The sequence below is a fragment of the Corythoichthys intestinalis genome, chromosome 13, assembly GCF_030265065.1.
Source record: "Corythoichthys intestinalis isolate RoL2023-P3 chromosome 13, ASM3026506v1, whole genome shotgun sequence".
Classification (NCBI taxonomy): domain Eukaryota; kingdom Metazoa; phylum Chordata; class Actinopteri; order Syngnathiformes; family Syngnathidae; genus Corythoichthys; species Corythoichthys intestinalis.
In genome coordinates, this window is record NC_080407.1 from 24,623,507 (window position 1) to 24,641,837 (window position 18,331).

General features: G+C 39.4%; 1 protein-coding gene across 1 annotated transcript; it reads right to left on the bottom strand.

Moving 5' to 3' along the window:
• Nucleotides 1-331: 331 nt before the first annotated feature.
• On the bottom strand, nucleotides 332-18,077 carry LOC130928529 (gastrula zinc finger protein XlCGF57.1-like). The gene is made up of 3 exons (XM_057855210.1): nucleotides 17,888-18,077; nucleotides 17,517-17,630; nucleotides 332-2,527 (listed from the first exon to the last, which is right to left on the bottom strand). The coding sequence occupies exons 1-3, from the start codon at nucleotides 17,997-17,999 to the stop codon at nucleotides 789-791; spliced, it is 1,965 nt and encodes a 654-aa protein (XP_057711193.1). The 5' UTR covers nucleotides 18,000-18,077; the 3' UTR covers nucleotides 332-788.
• Between the last annotated feature and the right edge of the window lie 254 nt (nucleotides 18,078-18,331).

Below are 18,331 nucleotides of genomic sequence, written 5' to 3' on the forward strand. Positions count from 1 at the left end.
AATGATTTTGAATTTTTTTAATTTGGGGTCTGCTGTTTCAAATATTAAATGTGAAAAGTGTAGTTTGAAAGGGAGAGTATATAAATCATGCCACTTAAATTTGTAATGAAACGGCGAGCTGTATAATATGGATTCAACACAGACGAGGAAGTTTGTGTAGAATTTATTACAAAAAACATACACAACAACACAACAAGTTAAATACAGAAATGATTCTGTGTGTTTTATAAATTTAGATATTTAACAAAAACGATATACCAAAACTTGACTTGCTACAAGAAGAAAAAAAATATTCTTGTAGTAAAAACACGACTTTACTGTCAAAGTCCTTTTTTCTTCTTCATTTTTCTTTATTTGGCCCTCATACTCTGCCAATCACAAGTTGTAATAGTAATTAAAAAAAAATAATAATAATTACATTTATCTCCACACAAAAAACTCATTTGTGAGCCAGTATTTTTTTTTTTTTGCAATAATGAACAATATATTCTAAATTTCCATATTTACTTAATGACAATATTTTTGAATTTTTGGAATTTGGGGTCTGCGGTTACAAATATTGAATGTGAAAGTGTAGTTTGAAAGGGAGATTATGATATAAATAATGCCAGTCGGCGAGAGAACCAAGGGAAAGATGTTGATGGCCAGAAAAGATAAAACACAAAATGGCAAAGTCCAAACAAAAATGCAATCACAAAAATAAAGTGTACCACGAATACGAACGTAACCCCCAACCCTAACCTGCGTGCAAAATAAGATGAAGCCAGAATGGATGACAGGCAAAACAGTCATTGGCCACTGCTTCTCACACCAACACACACGTGTCTCTTCATCCGATCCTTCCAAGCGAATCTTTGACCACAAACTGAGCAGGAAAAAGGTTTTTCGCCAGTGTGGGTTCTTATGTGTACTTTCAAGTATTGCTTCTGAGAGTATCTTTGACCACAAACTGAGCAGGAAAAAGGTTTTTCGCCAGTGTGGGTTCTTATGTGTACTTTCAGATTTTGCTTTTGAGTGAATCTTTGATCACAAACTGAGCAGGAAAAAGGTTTTTCGCCAGTGTGGGTTCTTGTGTGTTCTGTTAGAGTTCCCTTTCGAGCAAACCTTTGATCACAAACTGAGCAGGAAAAAGGTTTTTCACCAGTGTGGGTTCTTATGTGTACTTCAAAGTAATGCTTCCGAGAGAATCTTTGACCACAAACTGAGCAGGAAAAAGGTTTTTCGCCAGTGTGGGTTCTTATGTGTACTTTCAGATGTTGCTTTTGAGTGAATCTTTGATCACAAACTGAGCAGGAAAAAGGTTTTTCGCCAGTGTGGGTTCTTATGTGGTCTTTCAAGCATTGCTTTTGAGCGAATCTTTGACCACAAACTGAGCAGGAAAAACTTTTTTCGCCAGTGTGGGTTCTTGTGTGTTCTTTTAAGGTGCTCTTGTGACTGAATCTTTGATCACAAACTGAGCAGGAAAAAGGTTTTTCACCAGTGTGGGTTCTTATGTGTACTTTCAGATGTTGCTTTTGAGTGAATCTTTGACCACAAACTGAGCAGGAAAAAGGTTTTTCACCAGTGTGGGTTCTTGTGTGGTGTTTCAAGTATTGCTTCCGAGAGAATCCTTGACCACAAACTGAGCAGGAAAAAGGTTTTTCGCCAGTGTGGGTTCTTATGTGTACTTTCAAAGAATGCTTTTGAGTGAATCTTTGATCACAAACTGAGCAGGAAAAAGGTTTTTCACCAGTGTGGGTTCTTGTGTGGTGTTTCAAGTATCGCTTCAGAGAGAATCCTTGACCACAAACTGAGCAGGAAAAAGGTTTTTCGCCAGTGTGGGTTCTTATGTGTACTTTCAAAGAATGCTTTAGAGTGAATCTTTGATCACAAACTGAGCAGGAAAAAGGTTTTTCGCCAGTGTGGGTTGTTGTGTGTTGTTTTAAGATTTGCTTTTGAGAAAATCTTTGACCACAAACGGAGCAGGAAAAAGATTTTTCGCCAGTGTGGATTCTTGTGTGTTGTTTTAAGGGTTGCTTTTGAGAAAATCTTTGACCACAAACTGAGCATGAAAAAGGTTTTTCACCAGTATGGATCCTCATATGCGCATGAAAAGTTTGCTTGGTAGTAAAGCTGTTCCCACACTGAAAGCTGAGTTTGTCGTCACTGGGAGATTTCTTATGACCATCATCATTGTAAGGTGAGTGTGATGTGGTGCCACTTCTGTCTGATGGAGCAATGAAAATGCCTGCCTGCAATCCTTCTGTTGAGCTGCTGCTTCTGCAGCCGTTTGGAGGCTCCGCCCCTCTGCTGGCCTCACTCGGACCATCTTCACTCTTCAAGGGCTCACCGTTTGACCTAGTGATATGATCCTCCTCTTCCTCCTTTTTAACGCATGGCAGCTCTTCCTCCTCCTTTTTGATTGGAAGTTGCTTCTGTTGACAGGGCTCTGGCTCCTCTTCCTCTTTGATTTGGGGGAGCTCAACATCTTCTTTAACGCCAGGAGATTCTGGCTCCTGCCGCTCAGCAACAAGATATCTTCTGAAACCTGCAGCACAAGAAAACTATTGATATAGTTTATAGACTACCACTGCGTCTGAACCAAGTACAGTGATCCCTTGCGGTTTCGAGGATTCAGTGCATGGTGCGGTTTTAAAAAGTACAGTGGTACCTCTACATACGAAGTTAATCCGTTCCAGGACCTTGTTTGTAAGTCGAAATGGTCGTATATCGAGCAGGATTTTCCCATAGGAATACATTATAATTCCATTAATTCGTTCCACAGCCCAAAAATCTTCACTAAATCCTTAAAAAATACTGCTGGTACTATTACAAATGGCAATTACACATAGCAAAACAAATAAATTGTAAATCAAAATCGGAATAATAATAATAATAATAATTCCTGTATTAATGTAACGAATCGGGTTCTAATGTGGCGGACGTTTTTTGCTGACCCTGAACGCACCGCGGGGCTGACGTGCCAGACAGACCGGTGAGCTTGAGTTTCACTTTCACTTTGAATGTTTTCTTGAGAACACCGTCAATTGCGGCAGACAGAAGGTGTTTTTGTTTTGAATAAGTTGTGAAATAAATGATAAAAACGTGGCGAAGTTGGCGATTTCTCTGGAGATGTTACCACAATAAGAATTGTCAGCTTAACTTATAAAGACTGGCCAACGATGGTCGGAGGAGGACCGTGGAGATGTATTGTTGAGCCATTTCACCGATGCCCACCCTATGCTCATATTTTTCTGTCATTTGCATCTTCATTTAGAAGGTAAGCGTCAACTTTTCCCTTGTTTCACCACCTGTACCAACCTTTTCTGAAACCAGTGTTGATTTGTCACACAAGAAAATCCGCCGTGCATTCGTCTGCGGTGCTGCCATTGTCGTCGTATTTCGAGCATGTCGTCGGATGTAGAAACAAATGGCGAGTCAAATTTTACGTCGGATGTCGAAAAGTTCGTGTGTCAAAGCGATCGTATGTAGAGGTACCACGGTATTTATCAAAAAAATATGCAGTTTAAATTTGAGGCACACACATGAGACAGTGTTTCGCATAGAGATGCGTACGGCGCCAAAAACTATCGGCCAAAAATAGCTAAAAGTGCAATTTCGGTTGAAATGTTTTGAAGACGAATCGTGTGAAGAACCACCACCCTCTTGTGATGACGTCATCAAAACAACGTATTGCAAGCATTATTGAAGCAAAAAGATTCATATTTGCATTCGTATTCGTATATAAAAAAAATTGTCCTCATATTTGCGCATTCGTGTTTGTGCTGTATTTAGGCATTTGTATCTGTAACCACCAAATTCTGACGTCCGATTTTTTTTTGTGGGTGCGTGAATACAACTCTCTTTTCGACGACTACGAATCTTTTCTGTGGACTAATTCAAGTTTACGGTCACGGATCAAAAGAAATTAAATAACGTCACGTTGGTCTCGGGGAAAACTAATTGATCCTTTAACGGTGCATACGCCGAAAAAACAAAACTGGCTGACTGCAGTGTTGTGCGTGGAATTAACCTGTCAGTTGGAAGCAATGAATCACTGGTAATGTCAAATACATGCTTGTCTAATATTTATTGGTTGAATATAAGCATTTTATTATGATTAAATGTTTTCTATTGTCACTCCACTATGCCTGTGTATGTCTTGTTAGTATGTTTATAAAATATTTCAAAAAATTTTTTTTACCGTAATTACCGTAATTTTCAGACTATAAGCTGCCACCCAAATTTGACTCAAAAATGACATCCGTTCATAGATAAACTGCACTATAAATCGCAGATGTCCTCAATATTAAATGGGGTATTTACACCAAAAGATATAATTAGGTAACACTTTATTTGACAGTGGCATCATTAGACCATATGAACCACCACGAAGCATTGACCCAATGGGCTGCAAAGCTTCATTGCTTCAAGAGGCTTCATTTAGCCATCACTGCTTCCTTGAGGAAGACAGTCAACTTCTGCTGCTACCTGCTGTCAACACTGTTGTCGTCCAAGATGCGTAGCACTCATTGCAGCGCTACAGATGTACTAAATGACAATCAAAATTCATGTTCTGAGCTAATTATTTCTGCAGTTACTATTCAAGTTGTTTCATTAATTGCTAGTTACGGTATTTGGTAACACTTGATTTGACAGTGGTGCCATACGACCAGGGGTCGCGTTAACCGAATATTTTCCGTCGTTTACCGTTTTTTTTAAACGGTGACAGAAAAAACTGAAGTCCATCCGTCATTTTGACAGGTTGCAATTCACACCCCAGACCACAGGGTGGCGAGTGAGCATATTAATTAGCTATTGTCTCTCTTGATGCATGGCCTTACTCGGAAAAATGTCAAGGCAACTGAGTGTTTGCCTGGCACGGCCAGACTGTTCTCCCTGTATTTTTCAAACACTGAGAGAAAGGTCTGGGCCACAGCCTCTCGAGTAGGTACAGAATCAATCGATAAATCAGATTTGTTTATTTGCATGACGTGTTCTTCACAAGCAACATCACTCTTGCGCGCCGAAAGTCGTCTCTACATCAACACGGATGGCGATGGGAGAGCCGAGAATATGTTCCAATCCGCGGTAAATTTAGTTTTAAATAAGCTAAAACACATCGACACGAGTCATTGACAACAGTCTGTCTCGCGCTAGCCATGTTGAATAAACTCCGTTCTCCTCGTATGTTTACTTCCGCGCGCAAGTCCCTCGTCCTGCCCTCGTCGCTTTGCTAACGGCACGTCTGCCCGTCGCTGATTGGTGCACTCCGCTGTCTGTTTGCCTCTTGTTAAGCTTGTTCGGACAGAATATTAATTAAAAATGAATGAAAACTAAATACTATTGAATATGTCATTATTATCATTTTAAAAATGTAAGTGACGGGTAAAAATGGATTATGACCGGATTTTTATGACACTGTCAGTCAAAATGACAGACAACGAAAAAGTCGAGCGCAACCTCTGCATACGACTGTCATAAGACCATCATAATTATGACATGACACTGCCATGAGCAGGAATCAATGCTTATGACTGATATCATTTTGTGTCATCTGGCAAATTATCCCACTTTTGAATGGATGTAAAGAATCAGAGCTGGACATAAATGTAGTTAGTAACATAATTTGCCAGATGACACTTAATAACATCTGTCATATGCATTCATTAATGCCCATGATAGGGTCATGACATACTTATGACAGTCTTACGGCAGTCTTATGACGCCGCCATCAAATAAAGTGTTACCTATTAACTCGACCTGTCCCGACTAATCGACGTCATCGCTGATGTAAATGCATCGACGAGCACAACATGCCGTCGAAGGTTAAAGAAGGGTTAAAAAAAATGTGTGGAAAGTATGCAAGCAGGGAAAGCGGCACAAAGGCGAAAAGAACACCAGAGTGGCAAAAGCGTGGACTTTGTGTGCGGTCTCTTCAATGCAAGCTTGCCAGCACGTCGGTCGTGAATGAACACCTGAAGCGCCGTCACCCAGTTGTAATTTTAGAAGACGACAGGAGACAACGATCTGGCAGATCGTAAGTCCATATAAGCAGTGTTGTTAATAACGGCATTCGGGTGTAATGTGTTTTCCTATAAAACACAGACAAGGCTGAAAAAGCAGTTTCTGCTTTTGCTCTTCTCTTTAAAACTAGCTGCTGTATTTTGCGCCAAAAGAACTGTTGCGTTTGATAATACTATATGTCTATATGCTGCCATAGCAGATTCATGGCGCATTCAGCCCCCGAATTATTTTTAATTAGTCCGTTTTACCCCGGAAACCCCCGTTTACAGACATCACGCAACCGCTTTTGTTTCAACCTAGCCATTGAAAGAAGGTAAGTAATCGTATTTATTATTTGAAATGTCTATCATTTTTAGCTTAGAATCATAAATTGATGTCTAATAGTGATGCACGATAATTTCCTCCTCATTCCAACCGATAACCGATAATGTCAAGCCGATAATTCTATTAAAAGATTTATGTAAAATTTTAAAGTATACACAAAAGAAAATATTACTTTGTATTATTGTGCAAACATATAATTTATTACTCTTTTTCTCAACATAAAATATGAACAAGTATTCAATTCCAACATCTAAATAATGACAGATTGTCTGACATTGTGTAATGGTAAACTTTAGGCAACAATTACTTACAGAGTAAATACCTAAATTGTACAAAAATGCCTTTAAAAGTAAGCCATTCCTAACATATATAACATTTAATACACTGCAAAACACACCTCCTTAAAACTAGTCAGTTTTAAGTGTAAATCTATTGGAAATAAGTGAAATTATCTGCCAGCACTTTAAGTGTATTTGTCTTAGATTTCTTGGAAGAAAAATAGCTAGCTGAAAATAATCTTAACAGCCGTATTTTAAGCAATACATTATTATACTTAGTCCTAAAAAAAAAACTTGGAAGAAGAAAAGATTTTGAATAATATTTGTGGCTACAGAATGTTATTGTTATTTCATTACAACAGGAATGTGCATATTTAAATTGATAAGTTTTAAAAAGTGCCAATAAGTTTTGATTATCTACTGTGACTGTAATTGAGCAGACAAATAAATTAGATTAATTTGAAAAGTGATTGCTAATGTTATATGCTTTGTTGCGCACTGTGATTAACTCGAAGAGCGAGATGTCATGTACCCATTCTGCAGTGCTTTGTTTACATTTGCGGCACTTACGACATTTGCTTTACAGCAGCTAAACTGATACATGGCAGTACTATTTGGATGGAGTTGGAGCTCGCATCTCCATGCGTGTTGTTTTGTGCCTGAGTTTTGTTAAGCCCAAAATAAAGGCAGCGTTACAAAGTCATCTGACCGCTCGTCATTTTACATACTGAATGCATTATTGACTGGCTGACTTCGTTTTCTCCATGTTTAAATTATCATCTAACCACTGTGCCGTCATGATAAGCTTGCTTACTGGACATCTTTCCCAAATATCCGTGGTGAATGTGAATGGCATGTTTTGCATGAAGAATGGTGGTCGTAGCGCTATGGCTCTTGGGTAATTTCGGGAGAAAAAAAAAATCGTGTCTCTTCTCGGCGGCGGCTACGTTCGAACCAGATAATCCGCCCGCACCTGCCTGTTCGCCGCGGCGTAATCGGGGCCTGGCTCTCCTCGCACGCCGTGGGGGAACGCTCAAGAAACCGGGGTGTTTGCCGGAGGTCCCGAAGTCGAGGCGGCAGCGGCCTGCCGGACCGGGCAGAGCGGCGGGCTCCGTCGGAAGACTGCTACTTGCAGACTATCGGTCTCCAGTCCTGCCGGTGTTTACCACCCACCTTGGGCTGCTTTCCCAAAAAATCCGACTCTGTATTGTCACAAGCCCCATAGTTTAGTTTGTGTTTACAATAGCTTTAGCATTCCCGCTAGCAGCAACCTCGTATTCGTTCCAAAAATCTGTGTGATGCAGTTTTGAATGCTGTGTTAGTGGTTTTGAATGAGGACGCTTTCTTTCGGCCTCGTGGAACTTCTGAGGTACATGTTTCGCTGATGGCGAGAGCGTCGTTTTTTCAGTAACAGCCGCCATAATATTCAACTATTTCTTGTCGTATAACTCCGCCTCATCAACCCCTCCTCCCTCAGGGGCTTCAGAGAGGGCAGGTGTTGAGGAGGCGGCGTGCTGAATTCTTCGGTTGTGCACATTTGGAGGCTAAATCCAGTATATAATTATTGGCTTGCATTATCGGTTGAATTTTTTTAATTATCTGGATTATCTGTGTGACGTCATAATTGGCATTATCAGCCGATAATTATCGGCGACCGATATTATTGTGTGTCTTTAATGTCTAATACTGTATTTAGTTTAGAAGAAAACTACTTTAAAAAATTATTCACTTGCATATTCTAAACTTTTAAACAAATTACATCAAAATGAAAAATTTAGCGCCTGTAAGTAAGTCACCGATGTCTACCTCATAACTATCGCTTCATTGTATTTTTTTCGTTACTGTTGCATTTTCCCCAATATTCTAGATGATAAATAATAGATCCTAACAAAGAAAATTAAAAAAAATAAATAAATAAACATTTTAAACTGTAAATATATGAAAATGAAAACCTCGACCACTCTTTGACGTCTGCAAATTCTGCATTGCGACCCTTGTTATATTACCATGTTTCACCCATAAAATCCCCCCAAAATCCGGCTGTGGCCATTAACAGCTGTGTCTTGACACTCGGTGATACATAATACATGGAGTTTTTGGATCAAAACACGGTGAGTGTATAATAAAAATTTTAAAAATTGTTGTCTCGCCCACCCGGGCGGTATGGTCTCTCCTTCCAAGCTCGGGTCCTCTACCAGAGGCCTGGGAGCTTGAGGGTCCTGCGCAGGATCTTAGCTGTCCCTAGGATTGCGCTCTTCTGAATGGAAATGTTGAACATTGTTCCTGGTATCTGTTGGAGCCATGCACCCAGCTTGGAGGTTACTGCCCCTAGTGTCCCGGTCACAACTGGCACCACTCTTGCTTTCACTCCCCGCATTTTCTCCAACTCTTCTTTCAACCCTTATGTTTCTCCAGCTTTTCGTGTTCTTTTTTTCTGATGTTGCTATCGCTCGGGATTGCTACATCTATCACTACTGCTGTCTTCTGATGTTTATCCACCACCACTATGTCAGGCTGGTTGGAAATCACCAGTTTGTCTGTCAGGATCTGGAAGTCCCACAGGATCTTGGCTCGGTTGTTCTCGACCACCTTTGGAGGTGTCGCCCACCTTGACTCCGGGGTCTCCAGTCCGTACTCGGCACAGATGTTCCTGTACACGATGCCTGCTACCTGGTTATGTCGTTCCATGTATGCCTTGCCCGCTAGCATCTTACACTCTGCTGTGATGTGCTGGACTGTCTCAGCGGCCTCTTTGCATAGCCTGCACCTGGGGTCCTGTCTGGTGTGATAGACCCCGGCCTCTATTGCTCTTGTGTTAAGGGCCTGTTCTTGTGCTCCCATGATCAGTGCCTCCGTGTTGTCTTTCAGTCCGGCCTTTTCCAGCCACTGGTATGTTTTTCCCATGTCAGCTACCTTCTCAATTTGTCGGTGGTACACACCATGCAGGGGCTTGTCCTTCCATGATAGCTCCTCAGGGTCCTCCTCCTTATTGGGCTTCTGCTGCCTGAGGCATTCACCTAGTAGGTCATCACTGGGTGCCATTTTCATGATGTACTCTTGGAGGGATGTAGTTTCCTCCTGGATAGTGGCTCTGATGCTCACTAGTCCTCGGCCTCCCTCTTTCCGCTTTGTGTAGAGCCTCAGGATGCTGGATTTAGGGTGAAACCCTCCATGCATTGTAAGGAGCTTCCTTGTCTTGATGTCGGTAGCCTGCATCTCTTCCAGTGGCCAGGATACGATGCCAGCAGGGTATCTGATTACTGGTAGGGCATAACTGTTAATGGCTTGGATCTTATTCTTGCCATTCAGCTGAGTCTTGAGGACCTGCCTCACCCTCTGTAGGTATTTGGTTGTGGCAGACCTTCTAGTTGCTTCCTCATGGTTTCCATTTGCCTGTAGGATCCCCAGGTATTTGTAGCTGTCCTGCACATCTGTTATGTTGCCTTCAGGTAGTTCAGCCCCTTCAGTTGGGATCACCTTCCCTCTTCCCTCTTATATACATAATGTAATTGCTTCAAACAAAGCAAATCATTTACATAGAAGGAAATATTTCAATGGATGCAGTGGTGCAACCTGATGTTGGCTAACGAGTCCATTGCATAGCTACTAAGTAGGCATGTGTCGGTATGAGATTTTGACGGTACGATAACCGTGAGCAAAAATACCGTGGTTTCACGGTATCAGGGTAATGCAATTATAGCTCCAAAATGTGTTATTTTGAGATGTATGGGTTAAAACAAAACAAAACCTTTTTTCCATTGAACAGGATTTTTTTTCCAGAACGTAGTTGCAAATTGGAACATGAATATATTGTTAAAATAAATAAATCATCAATAACAAATATTTTAAATAAAATTAAAATATAACTTATAGACTATACCAACAGCCACAGCTCAAGTTGCTCAAGATTAGAGCAAGAACAAAATAATTTCTATAAAAAGGTAAAAACACTTCTGAATAAAAATTTTTAGGGTAGAAAAGCGCAAGTGTAGTTTCGCCATTTTCAGCCACTGTGTCAGTCTAAATGATGTCATGCCTTTGGTTTTAAAAAGAACGTAAAGAATTCATAAATTAATAAGTTAGTTAAAAATGTAAAAGTTAGTTAAAATGTAAATATTGTTGTGGAAAGGTTTCATGTCAAAAATTAAAAAATAAAAAACATTGACAGTGGGACTGCTCCTTGATCCAGCGAATGTGGATTTGTGCTTAGGGCAAGATCATCTTTCGCAATTAACGACCTTTGACGCTATCCATTTTTCTCCTTCATTCAAGCGAATCAAGCTTGTTTTCTCACTCTGCGGCTGTAACACTCGACCAAGTTTCTCTGCCAGCTAAGCTTAGGCTAACATTCGTCTTTGTAAGCTTTTAGTTGGTTTGTATATCGAATTTGAAAGGAAAATGTGTGTTTTGTTTTTGGCGAACTTTTTCATGGTGCTAATCTGTTGAACCTACTCACACATGGAAAAATACAATTGTACAATGTTTTAAATGTATTCATTTTGTATATTCCACTTACCACGATTTGAGAGCTCAATAAATTGAAGAAAAGAACGCCTTATGTTTGGTGTATGTTTTTGGGTTCGCTGGCTGTCTAGCCGATAGCGTCACTTTCACACACAGCAACAAACGGGAGGCGGCGAAGGCTGCCGCGCCACGCCACTTCTGGCTGCATTTTTGACACATGAAAAATAGCGAATACATACTACTGTTTGACGGAGAGTTTTAGTGGTTTTGAAACCGCAACGTTTTCACTCCACGGTTTTGATTGATTGATTGATTGATTGATTTCAGGTGTTAAGACAAAATAATCCACACAAAAATTATTTGAAATTACAAAAACATCTGAAAAGGAGTGAGAAGAAGTATTACTTATAAGGTCCCCACCACTACACATTCAAAATACAATGAATTTTATACATAAGACGTACCTCCGTATAATAAAAAAACTGTACATGCATATCAATATTACAAAATAAATGAATAAGTAAATAAACACAAAAAGATAAATACAAACTTCAAAACCATCATTGCACAGGCTTACACATGGAACTAGAGATGTCCCGATCCGATATTTGGATCGGATCTGACGCCGATATGGGCAAAAAAATGTGCATCGGTATCGGATCCGTGTTTTCCAGCGCACCGATTTACATAATTCATTCCAATTTTTGCTTCGGTTTCCCTGAAATCCTGTCTGCATTTTACGGCATGCCTTCAACAAACTACATTTACATTACCGTCTCCCAATTTTCCGAGAGACTTTATCGGTAAAAATGTCAGCTGTGTGGGATAATTTCACCGTAAAGAACGACAAAGACGAAGAAGCAGAGAGTAACATATGCCACAATAAAGTCAAGCGTAGTGATAAAGCTGCAAGAAGTTTTAATACAACCAACCTAATCAAGCATTTAGCGAAATACCACCACAAACAATATGAGAAGTATGTTAAGAAAACCGATGACAAAAAGAAAGGTCCTACGCAACTAACACTGGCAGAAACTTTTGCTATGCGTGACAAACTGGCACTCGACAGTCCCAAAGCCTAGGGAATAACAAGAGTCATTGCCAAAGAGTTCATTTTGGATGACGAGCCATTGTCTCACGCGAGTAAAGACGCACCATCCAACACGCGATTCGGCCGTGGAAGATTCGAGAACGATTCACAAACATCCAAATTCCGATTATTGAAATATGTCAGGTATAGCGGAACTAATACACAGCGCGGTCTTCGGGACGCAATGAGAAACTGACCGCATTGTGTCCCGAAAGTAAACATAACTTGTCTTAGACCCGGGTAATGCCAATGCTCAACTCACGGCTTTAGCTAAACTCATGCGGCTGGATAAAAACACAAGAGTACCTGACTGCTGCTGACAGCTGCTACAAACTACGTCAACGTCGTTTTACTGGAGATAATAGATATCATATGTCTATAGAACCAGATGCTACACAACAGACTTGACTGCGTTAGCAACATTGAAGTATTGAAAACCAGATGCGTTAGTAAACAGCCGCCATCTTAAAGCAGAAGACTTCCCTAGTATGCTGTTGTGAACCTTCCAAGCGAAGCTAATTAACTTTTTATCTAAAATACTCCTAAATCGGCAAAATCTGGACTTGAATCTATCTTCAAAACAGTTTTAAAACTTTCACATGTCGAAAGAAGACAGAAGGAAAATTATGGAATAACGGGAGCAATTTTAACAACTTTAAAAGTTGATTCGCAAAATTAAATGAATTAAAGGTAGTTTAAAGCTGCTGATACAGAATGGGGACTTGAGTATTTTATTTACTGTTTTAAAATGTTCACTTGATACTGAAATAGTCGTTTATTTAAACCTGAGAGGCTTTTTATACAATTTTTGTAACTAATGCACGAAATAAAACCTTTTTCAACATGAGTCTGACAACTAAGTAAGGAGGCTAAATAACTTCAAACTTTAAAACATGCTCAGATAGGTCGGTATCGGTATCGGCCAGTATCGGTATCGGATCAGAAGTGCAAAAACCTGGATCGGGACATCCCTACATGTAATACTGAAATATTAACTGTTTAAACATTCTCTTGAATTGATAATATTTTGACATTCTTTTAATTCTACATTCAGAGCATTCCATAGCCTTACTCCACAAACTGATATGCTGAAACCTCTCATTGTTGTTTTGTTCTTAATCCTTTAAAAATTAAATGTCCTTCTTAGATTATAATGCGCGTCTTCTAAATTAAACAATTGTTGAATATTACCAGGCAATTTATTATTTTTTGCCTTGAACATAATTTGTACTGTTCGGTAATCAACCAAATCAGCGAATTTTAAAATCTTTGAATAAAAAAAAGTGAATGAGTATGGTCCACATATCCTTTCTTATGTATTGCTCTTTTTTGAAAAATAGTTAGAGATTGCAGTGAAGTTTTGTAAGTATTTCCCCAGACTTCCACACAGTAAGGTAAATAAGGAAGAACTAAAGAACAGTACAAAATATAGAGAGAATCAAAATCTAAAAACAATTTTGCTTTATTTATTAATGAAATACTCCTTGATATTTTATTTTGCAAATATTTACTTTGTGCTCTCCAATTGATTTTTTCGTCAATGACGACTCCAAGAAATTTGATTTCAGAAACTCTCAATGTCCACACCTTCAATAGAAATAAATGCCTGTGAATTACTTTTATTATTACCAAACAACATGAATTTTGTTTTTCCTAAGTTTAATGATAATTTATTATAATCAAACCAAATTTTCAATTTACCCATTTCATTCATAATATCTCCCTGTAGTTTCTTTAAATTCTCTCCTGAACAAAAAATATTTGTGTCATCTGCAAAAAGAACCAATTTCAATAACTTAGACACATTGCAAATGTCATTAATATACAAAATAAACTATTTGGGCCCCAACACCGACCCTTGTGGTACCCCACACACAATATCTAGGAGAGGAGAACAAAAATCCCCTAGTTTAACAAATTGTCTCCTATTAGATAAATAGCTCCTAACCCAATCTAATACTATTACCCTAATACCATATTTATCTAATTTGCTGATTAATAGTTGATGATTAATGGTATCAAATGCTTTTTTTAAGTCAATAAATATTCCTATAGCATGTTGTTTCTCATCGATGGATTTTGTGATTTCTTCTGTTGTTTCTATCAGTGCCATCGTTGTTGATCTATTTGAACGAAAACCATATTGACATTCAGCAAGAATATTGTTTTTATCAAGGAATGCATCCAACCTTCTATTAAAGACTTTTTCAAGTATTTTTGAGAATTGTGACAATAAAGATACAGGCAAAGGTGAAAGTTGGCCGGAACGCACCGGATCGGCGTTCCGCCAAGAAATACGACGGCGGAACGCCGTTCCAGCATACAGTGCTTTGATCCCGAAAATATGACGGCAACTGTCAAAACCCAATGTTTAAAAAAAAACAAAAAAACTGCCACACACACATCTCCAATAAGAAAAATCTACCAATGTTAGATTTACATACACAAGTGTTAACAATACAAGCCTAACAAAGAGCTTGCTTAGCGTCCTCCGTTTTCACTGATTTTTATTATTCATTTATTCTACGTAGTTCTCCCCAGCGTCTCTCTCTATCTGACAAGTCGCATTGCCTGTAGCCCTTTTCACACATATTACCAGGAAATTTCCCGTATAAGGTAGCGCAGGATTTACTCTCGTCATTGCTTTCGTGCATGAAAACATTCCGAGAATGAAGCCGGTTGGACGCTTTCACAGACTTGACCTGTGTTGCCCACTGGCACTCTCTATGCGTGGAAGGCTGCTGGGCGATTTTATAACCTGGACATTACGTCATTTTTGGTCAGCATTGTCACAATGTTGGTCAAATCCTGTCATGTTTTGTTCCATAGGGAGCGTTCCCCGACGTGTAACTGCAACCAATTTAAGGTCATCAAGAGGTAAGATTGGGCCTAAAAAAATCTAGCCCGACCCGACCCGGGTCCGCTGGTATTAATGCCCGACCCGCCCGAGCCCGATCAATTAACTTGATGTGCAGGCCCGAAACCCCCCCCCAAAATGTTTATGTTTTATTTGTAAGCCCGAGCCCGGGAAAAAAAAACGAAATTTTATATTTTATTTGTAAGCCCAAGCCCAAGAAAAAACCCCTCAAAATTCTATTATTATTTGTGAGGAGGAGATGGAAGGGAAGCTCCAGTCAGACATGGACCGATCACTGCTTGCTGCTTGGAAAAACAGCGCCTGTCTTTTGTAACGAATTCTCAGTTGGCAGAAAAAACCCCAACTTTTCTTAATGTTTAAATAGTCTACATATTTTTATGATCATTTTAAATGCATTTGCACAACGAAATAACGCTGGAAAAGTTTGTAAAATGTAAATAAGCAGATGCGAGTAAAGAGTAAAAAGAGGGCGCATGGCACGCTCTGGCTCTGCAATGACCATACAGCGCCTTGTCTTTTTTATCCAAATTATTTATTTGATAAAGTATTCCTTTGGTTAACATCCATACATCGTTTTGGTATACGTATATAAATATATATTTATTTTAAAAATTTAGCGAGAACCCCGACCCGAACGTAATGATTGACATTTTAATTTCGTTATGTTTTCAGTTTAATTTAGCCATTTCCAGCTTGCCATGTTAAAGCCCTGCTTTCACACACACCAGGAGAAAACCAACGCAGGCATGGTGAGAACACGCAAACTTCACACTGGAAGGCTGGAGCCCGGGATTGAACCCTTGGTATCAGAACTGTGAGGGGAACGTGCTAACCACTGTGAAACCTGTTGTGTTTTATTGTGTGTTATATTTATAACTAGAGGTGTGCAAAATTTCCGATTCTTAGATTATTCGCGATTCGGCCGTGGAAGATTCGAGAACGATTCACAAACATCCAAATTCCGATTATTGAAATATGCCAAGTAAAGCGGAAGTACACAACACTCAGCGCGCCGCGTGGTCTTTGGGACGGAACGGAGCGAGAGTAGCTAAACATCATGCTTCCCATTACCCGGCCCCTCGGGTAATGCCAATGCTCAACTCATGGCTCTAGCTCAACTCATGCAACGAGATAAAAAAACACAACAACATACCTGACTGCTGCCGAAAAGCTGCTACAAGTACATCCATATAATGTTACGGTGGATATCATTTATATAGGACTAGATGCAATATAGATTTGGTAGTGTTAGCAGCACATCTACAAAAAGCTAGATGCGGGCCTGATAAACGGCTGCCATCTTAAAGCAGTACACTCCCTGCAAGGCTGTTGTAGCGAACCTTCGAAGCAAACCTAATTAACTTTTTATCTAAACTATTCCTAAATCGGTAAAATATTGACTTGAATCTATCTTTAAAATAGTTTTAAAACTTTCACATGTCGAAAGTAGACAAAAGGGAAATTATGGAATAACGGGAGCAATTTTAACAAATTTAACGGTTGATTCACAACCTTAAATTAATTGAATGTTGTTTAAAGCTGCTGATACAGAATGGGGACTGGAGTTTTTTATTTAATGTTATTTTTGTATATTTGTTTACTGCTATATGTTAACGTTATACTGAAATAGTAGTGTGGTTTAGCGTGAGAGTATTTTTGAACAATTTTGGAACTAATGTACAAAACAATGAGGAAAAAAAAAAAAAAGAAAAAAAAAGGAGGGGGGTGCATCAATAATCGTTTTTTAATCGAATCGGAGCCTCTGAATCGTAATCGTAATCGAATCGTTAGGTGCCCAGTGATTCCCAGCTCTATTTATAACTGTGCCAAAAGTTCTTGCATTTTGGTGGTTTTAGGAGGTTTAAGCCCCCCCCACACACACACACACAAAAAAAAAAAAAAAAAAAAAAAAACTTTGGCGAACTTTATGTTAGGGAGTTACGGCAAGAAGTTCTAGCAACTTTCACCCCTGGATACAGGCCTGTAATTTGTGAAGTAATGTCTGCTCCCACTCTTGAACAAAGGTATAACTTTAGCTATTTTCATTTTATCAGGAAAAATACCTGTCTGAAATGATATGTTACATATATAAGTTAATGGTTTAGAGATAGATGAAATAACACTTTTTATTATTGCCATATCAACATTGTTGAAATCAGTGGACAACTTCCTCTTACAATCATTTACTATGTTCAGGATTTCACTTTCTTGTACATCAATTAAAAACATTGAGTTAGGATTTCTCTTTATCAAACCCTCCATTTTTTCCCCATCTACCCTGGATCTGGAATTTCTCTCGCAAGATCAGGACCCACATTAACAAAAAAATGATTAAACCCGGTCAACCGTGAAACCGGTAACCGGCACATGCCTACTACAAAGTAAGCAACACGACGATGTAAAAGGAATGAAAAATACTGTATTAGACTGTAAAACATTTCTGTACTAATGAGGAAAAAGCAATGCTTGGGATGACCTTTAATGTGTATGAACTCTTCTTCTTCCTTAATGGATGGCGACTCTTCCTCCTCGACCTTGATGCATGCAGACTCCGGGTGCTCAGGATAATAGACTTGGCTGGCATATAGATCTGAAAGACCACAAACAAATCTTATTTCTTCATTTGCAAACTTGAAAGTTGATTTCTTTTGGAGAAAATTCATCCGTGCCATTTTGTTTGTTTGTTTGTGTTTTGTTGTCTTTCAATCCAAAGTGCGTGACGTCACAATAACTGCGATTAAAAATTGGAATCCCTTGACAGCACTACTGGTAACATTAAAAATAAATTCTCATCTCTGCGACCTGTAATGTAGCCTACAGTTTACTTATCATCGAAAGTGAACCAACCTTCTAGTCTGTGAAGAACAACCATAGCGTGCATTAGTTGGCACGCAGTCGAGTGTCGGTGACGTGGGGGCGCCTCTTTCACTCCAGAAAGTTCCTCCGTTCTCGCGGACATTTTCCCACTTGATTTCTGAATGCTGAGACGAAGATTAGCTAATGATTTTTTAGACCACCATGCTGGAGACGTCGTCGAGAAAAGGGGAACAAATGGCGAGTGTTTATCTTTTATCTTCTTTATTTCTTTGATCTCTTTCTCTGATAAAAAGCCAATCGGGAGAGCGGCTGTGGCTAGCGACTCAACATCGCACAGCCAATCACGAGATTAGCGCCAAGTAAGTCAAAGTCTGCGCAGCCAACCACGAGCGTGAGCCGCTTGTGGAAGAGGAGGGCTGTTCATCGTTGTCGAAGCACTTTACATTCAGACACTTTTATGGAAGATTTACGTTT

Bases quoted from the DNA above. Each gene is read 5' to 3' on its own strand.
- LOC130928529 (XM_057855210.1), bottom strand. From the start codon at position 17,999: ATGTCCGCGAGAACGGAGGAACTTTCTGGAGTGAAAGAGGCGCCCCCA. The intron at 17,631-17,887 runs GTTGGTTCACTT...GTGGTCTTTCAG, and splicing joins TGTTCTTCACAGACTAGAAG to ATCTATATGCCAGCCAAGTC. The intron at 2,528-17,516 runs GTCATCCCAAGC...CTTGTGCTGCAG, and splicing joins AGAGTTCATACACATTAAAG to GTTTCAGAAGATATCTTGTT.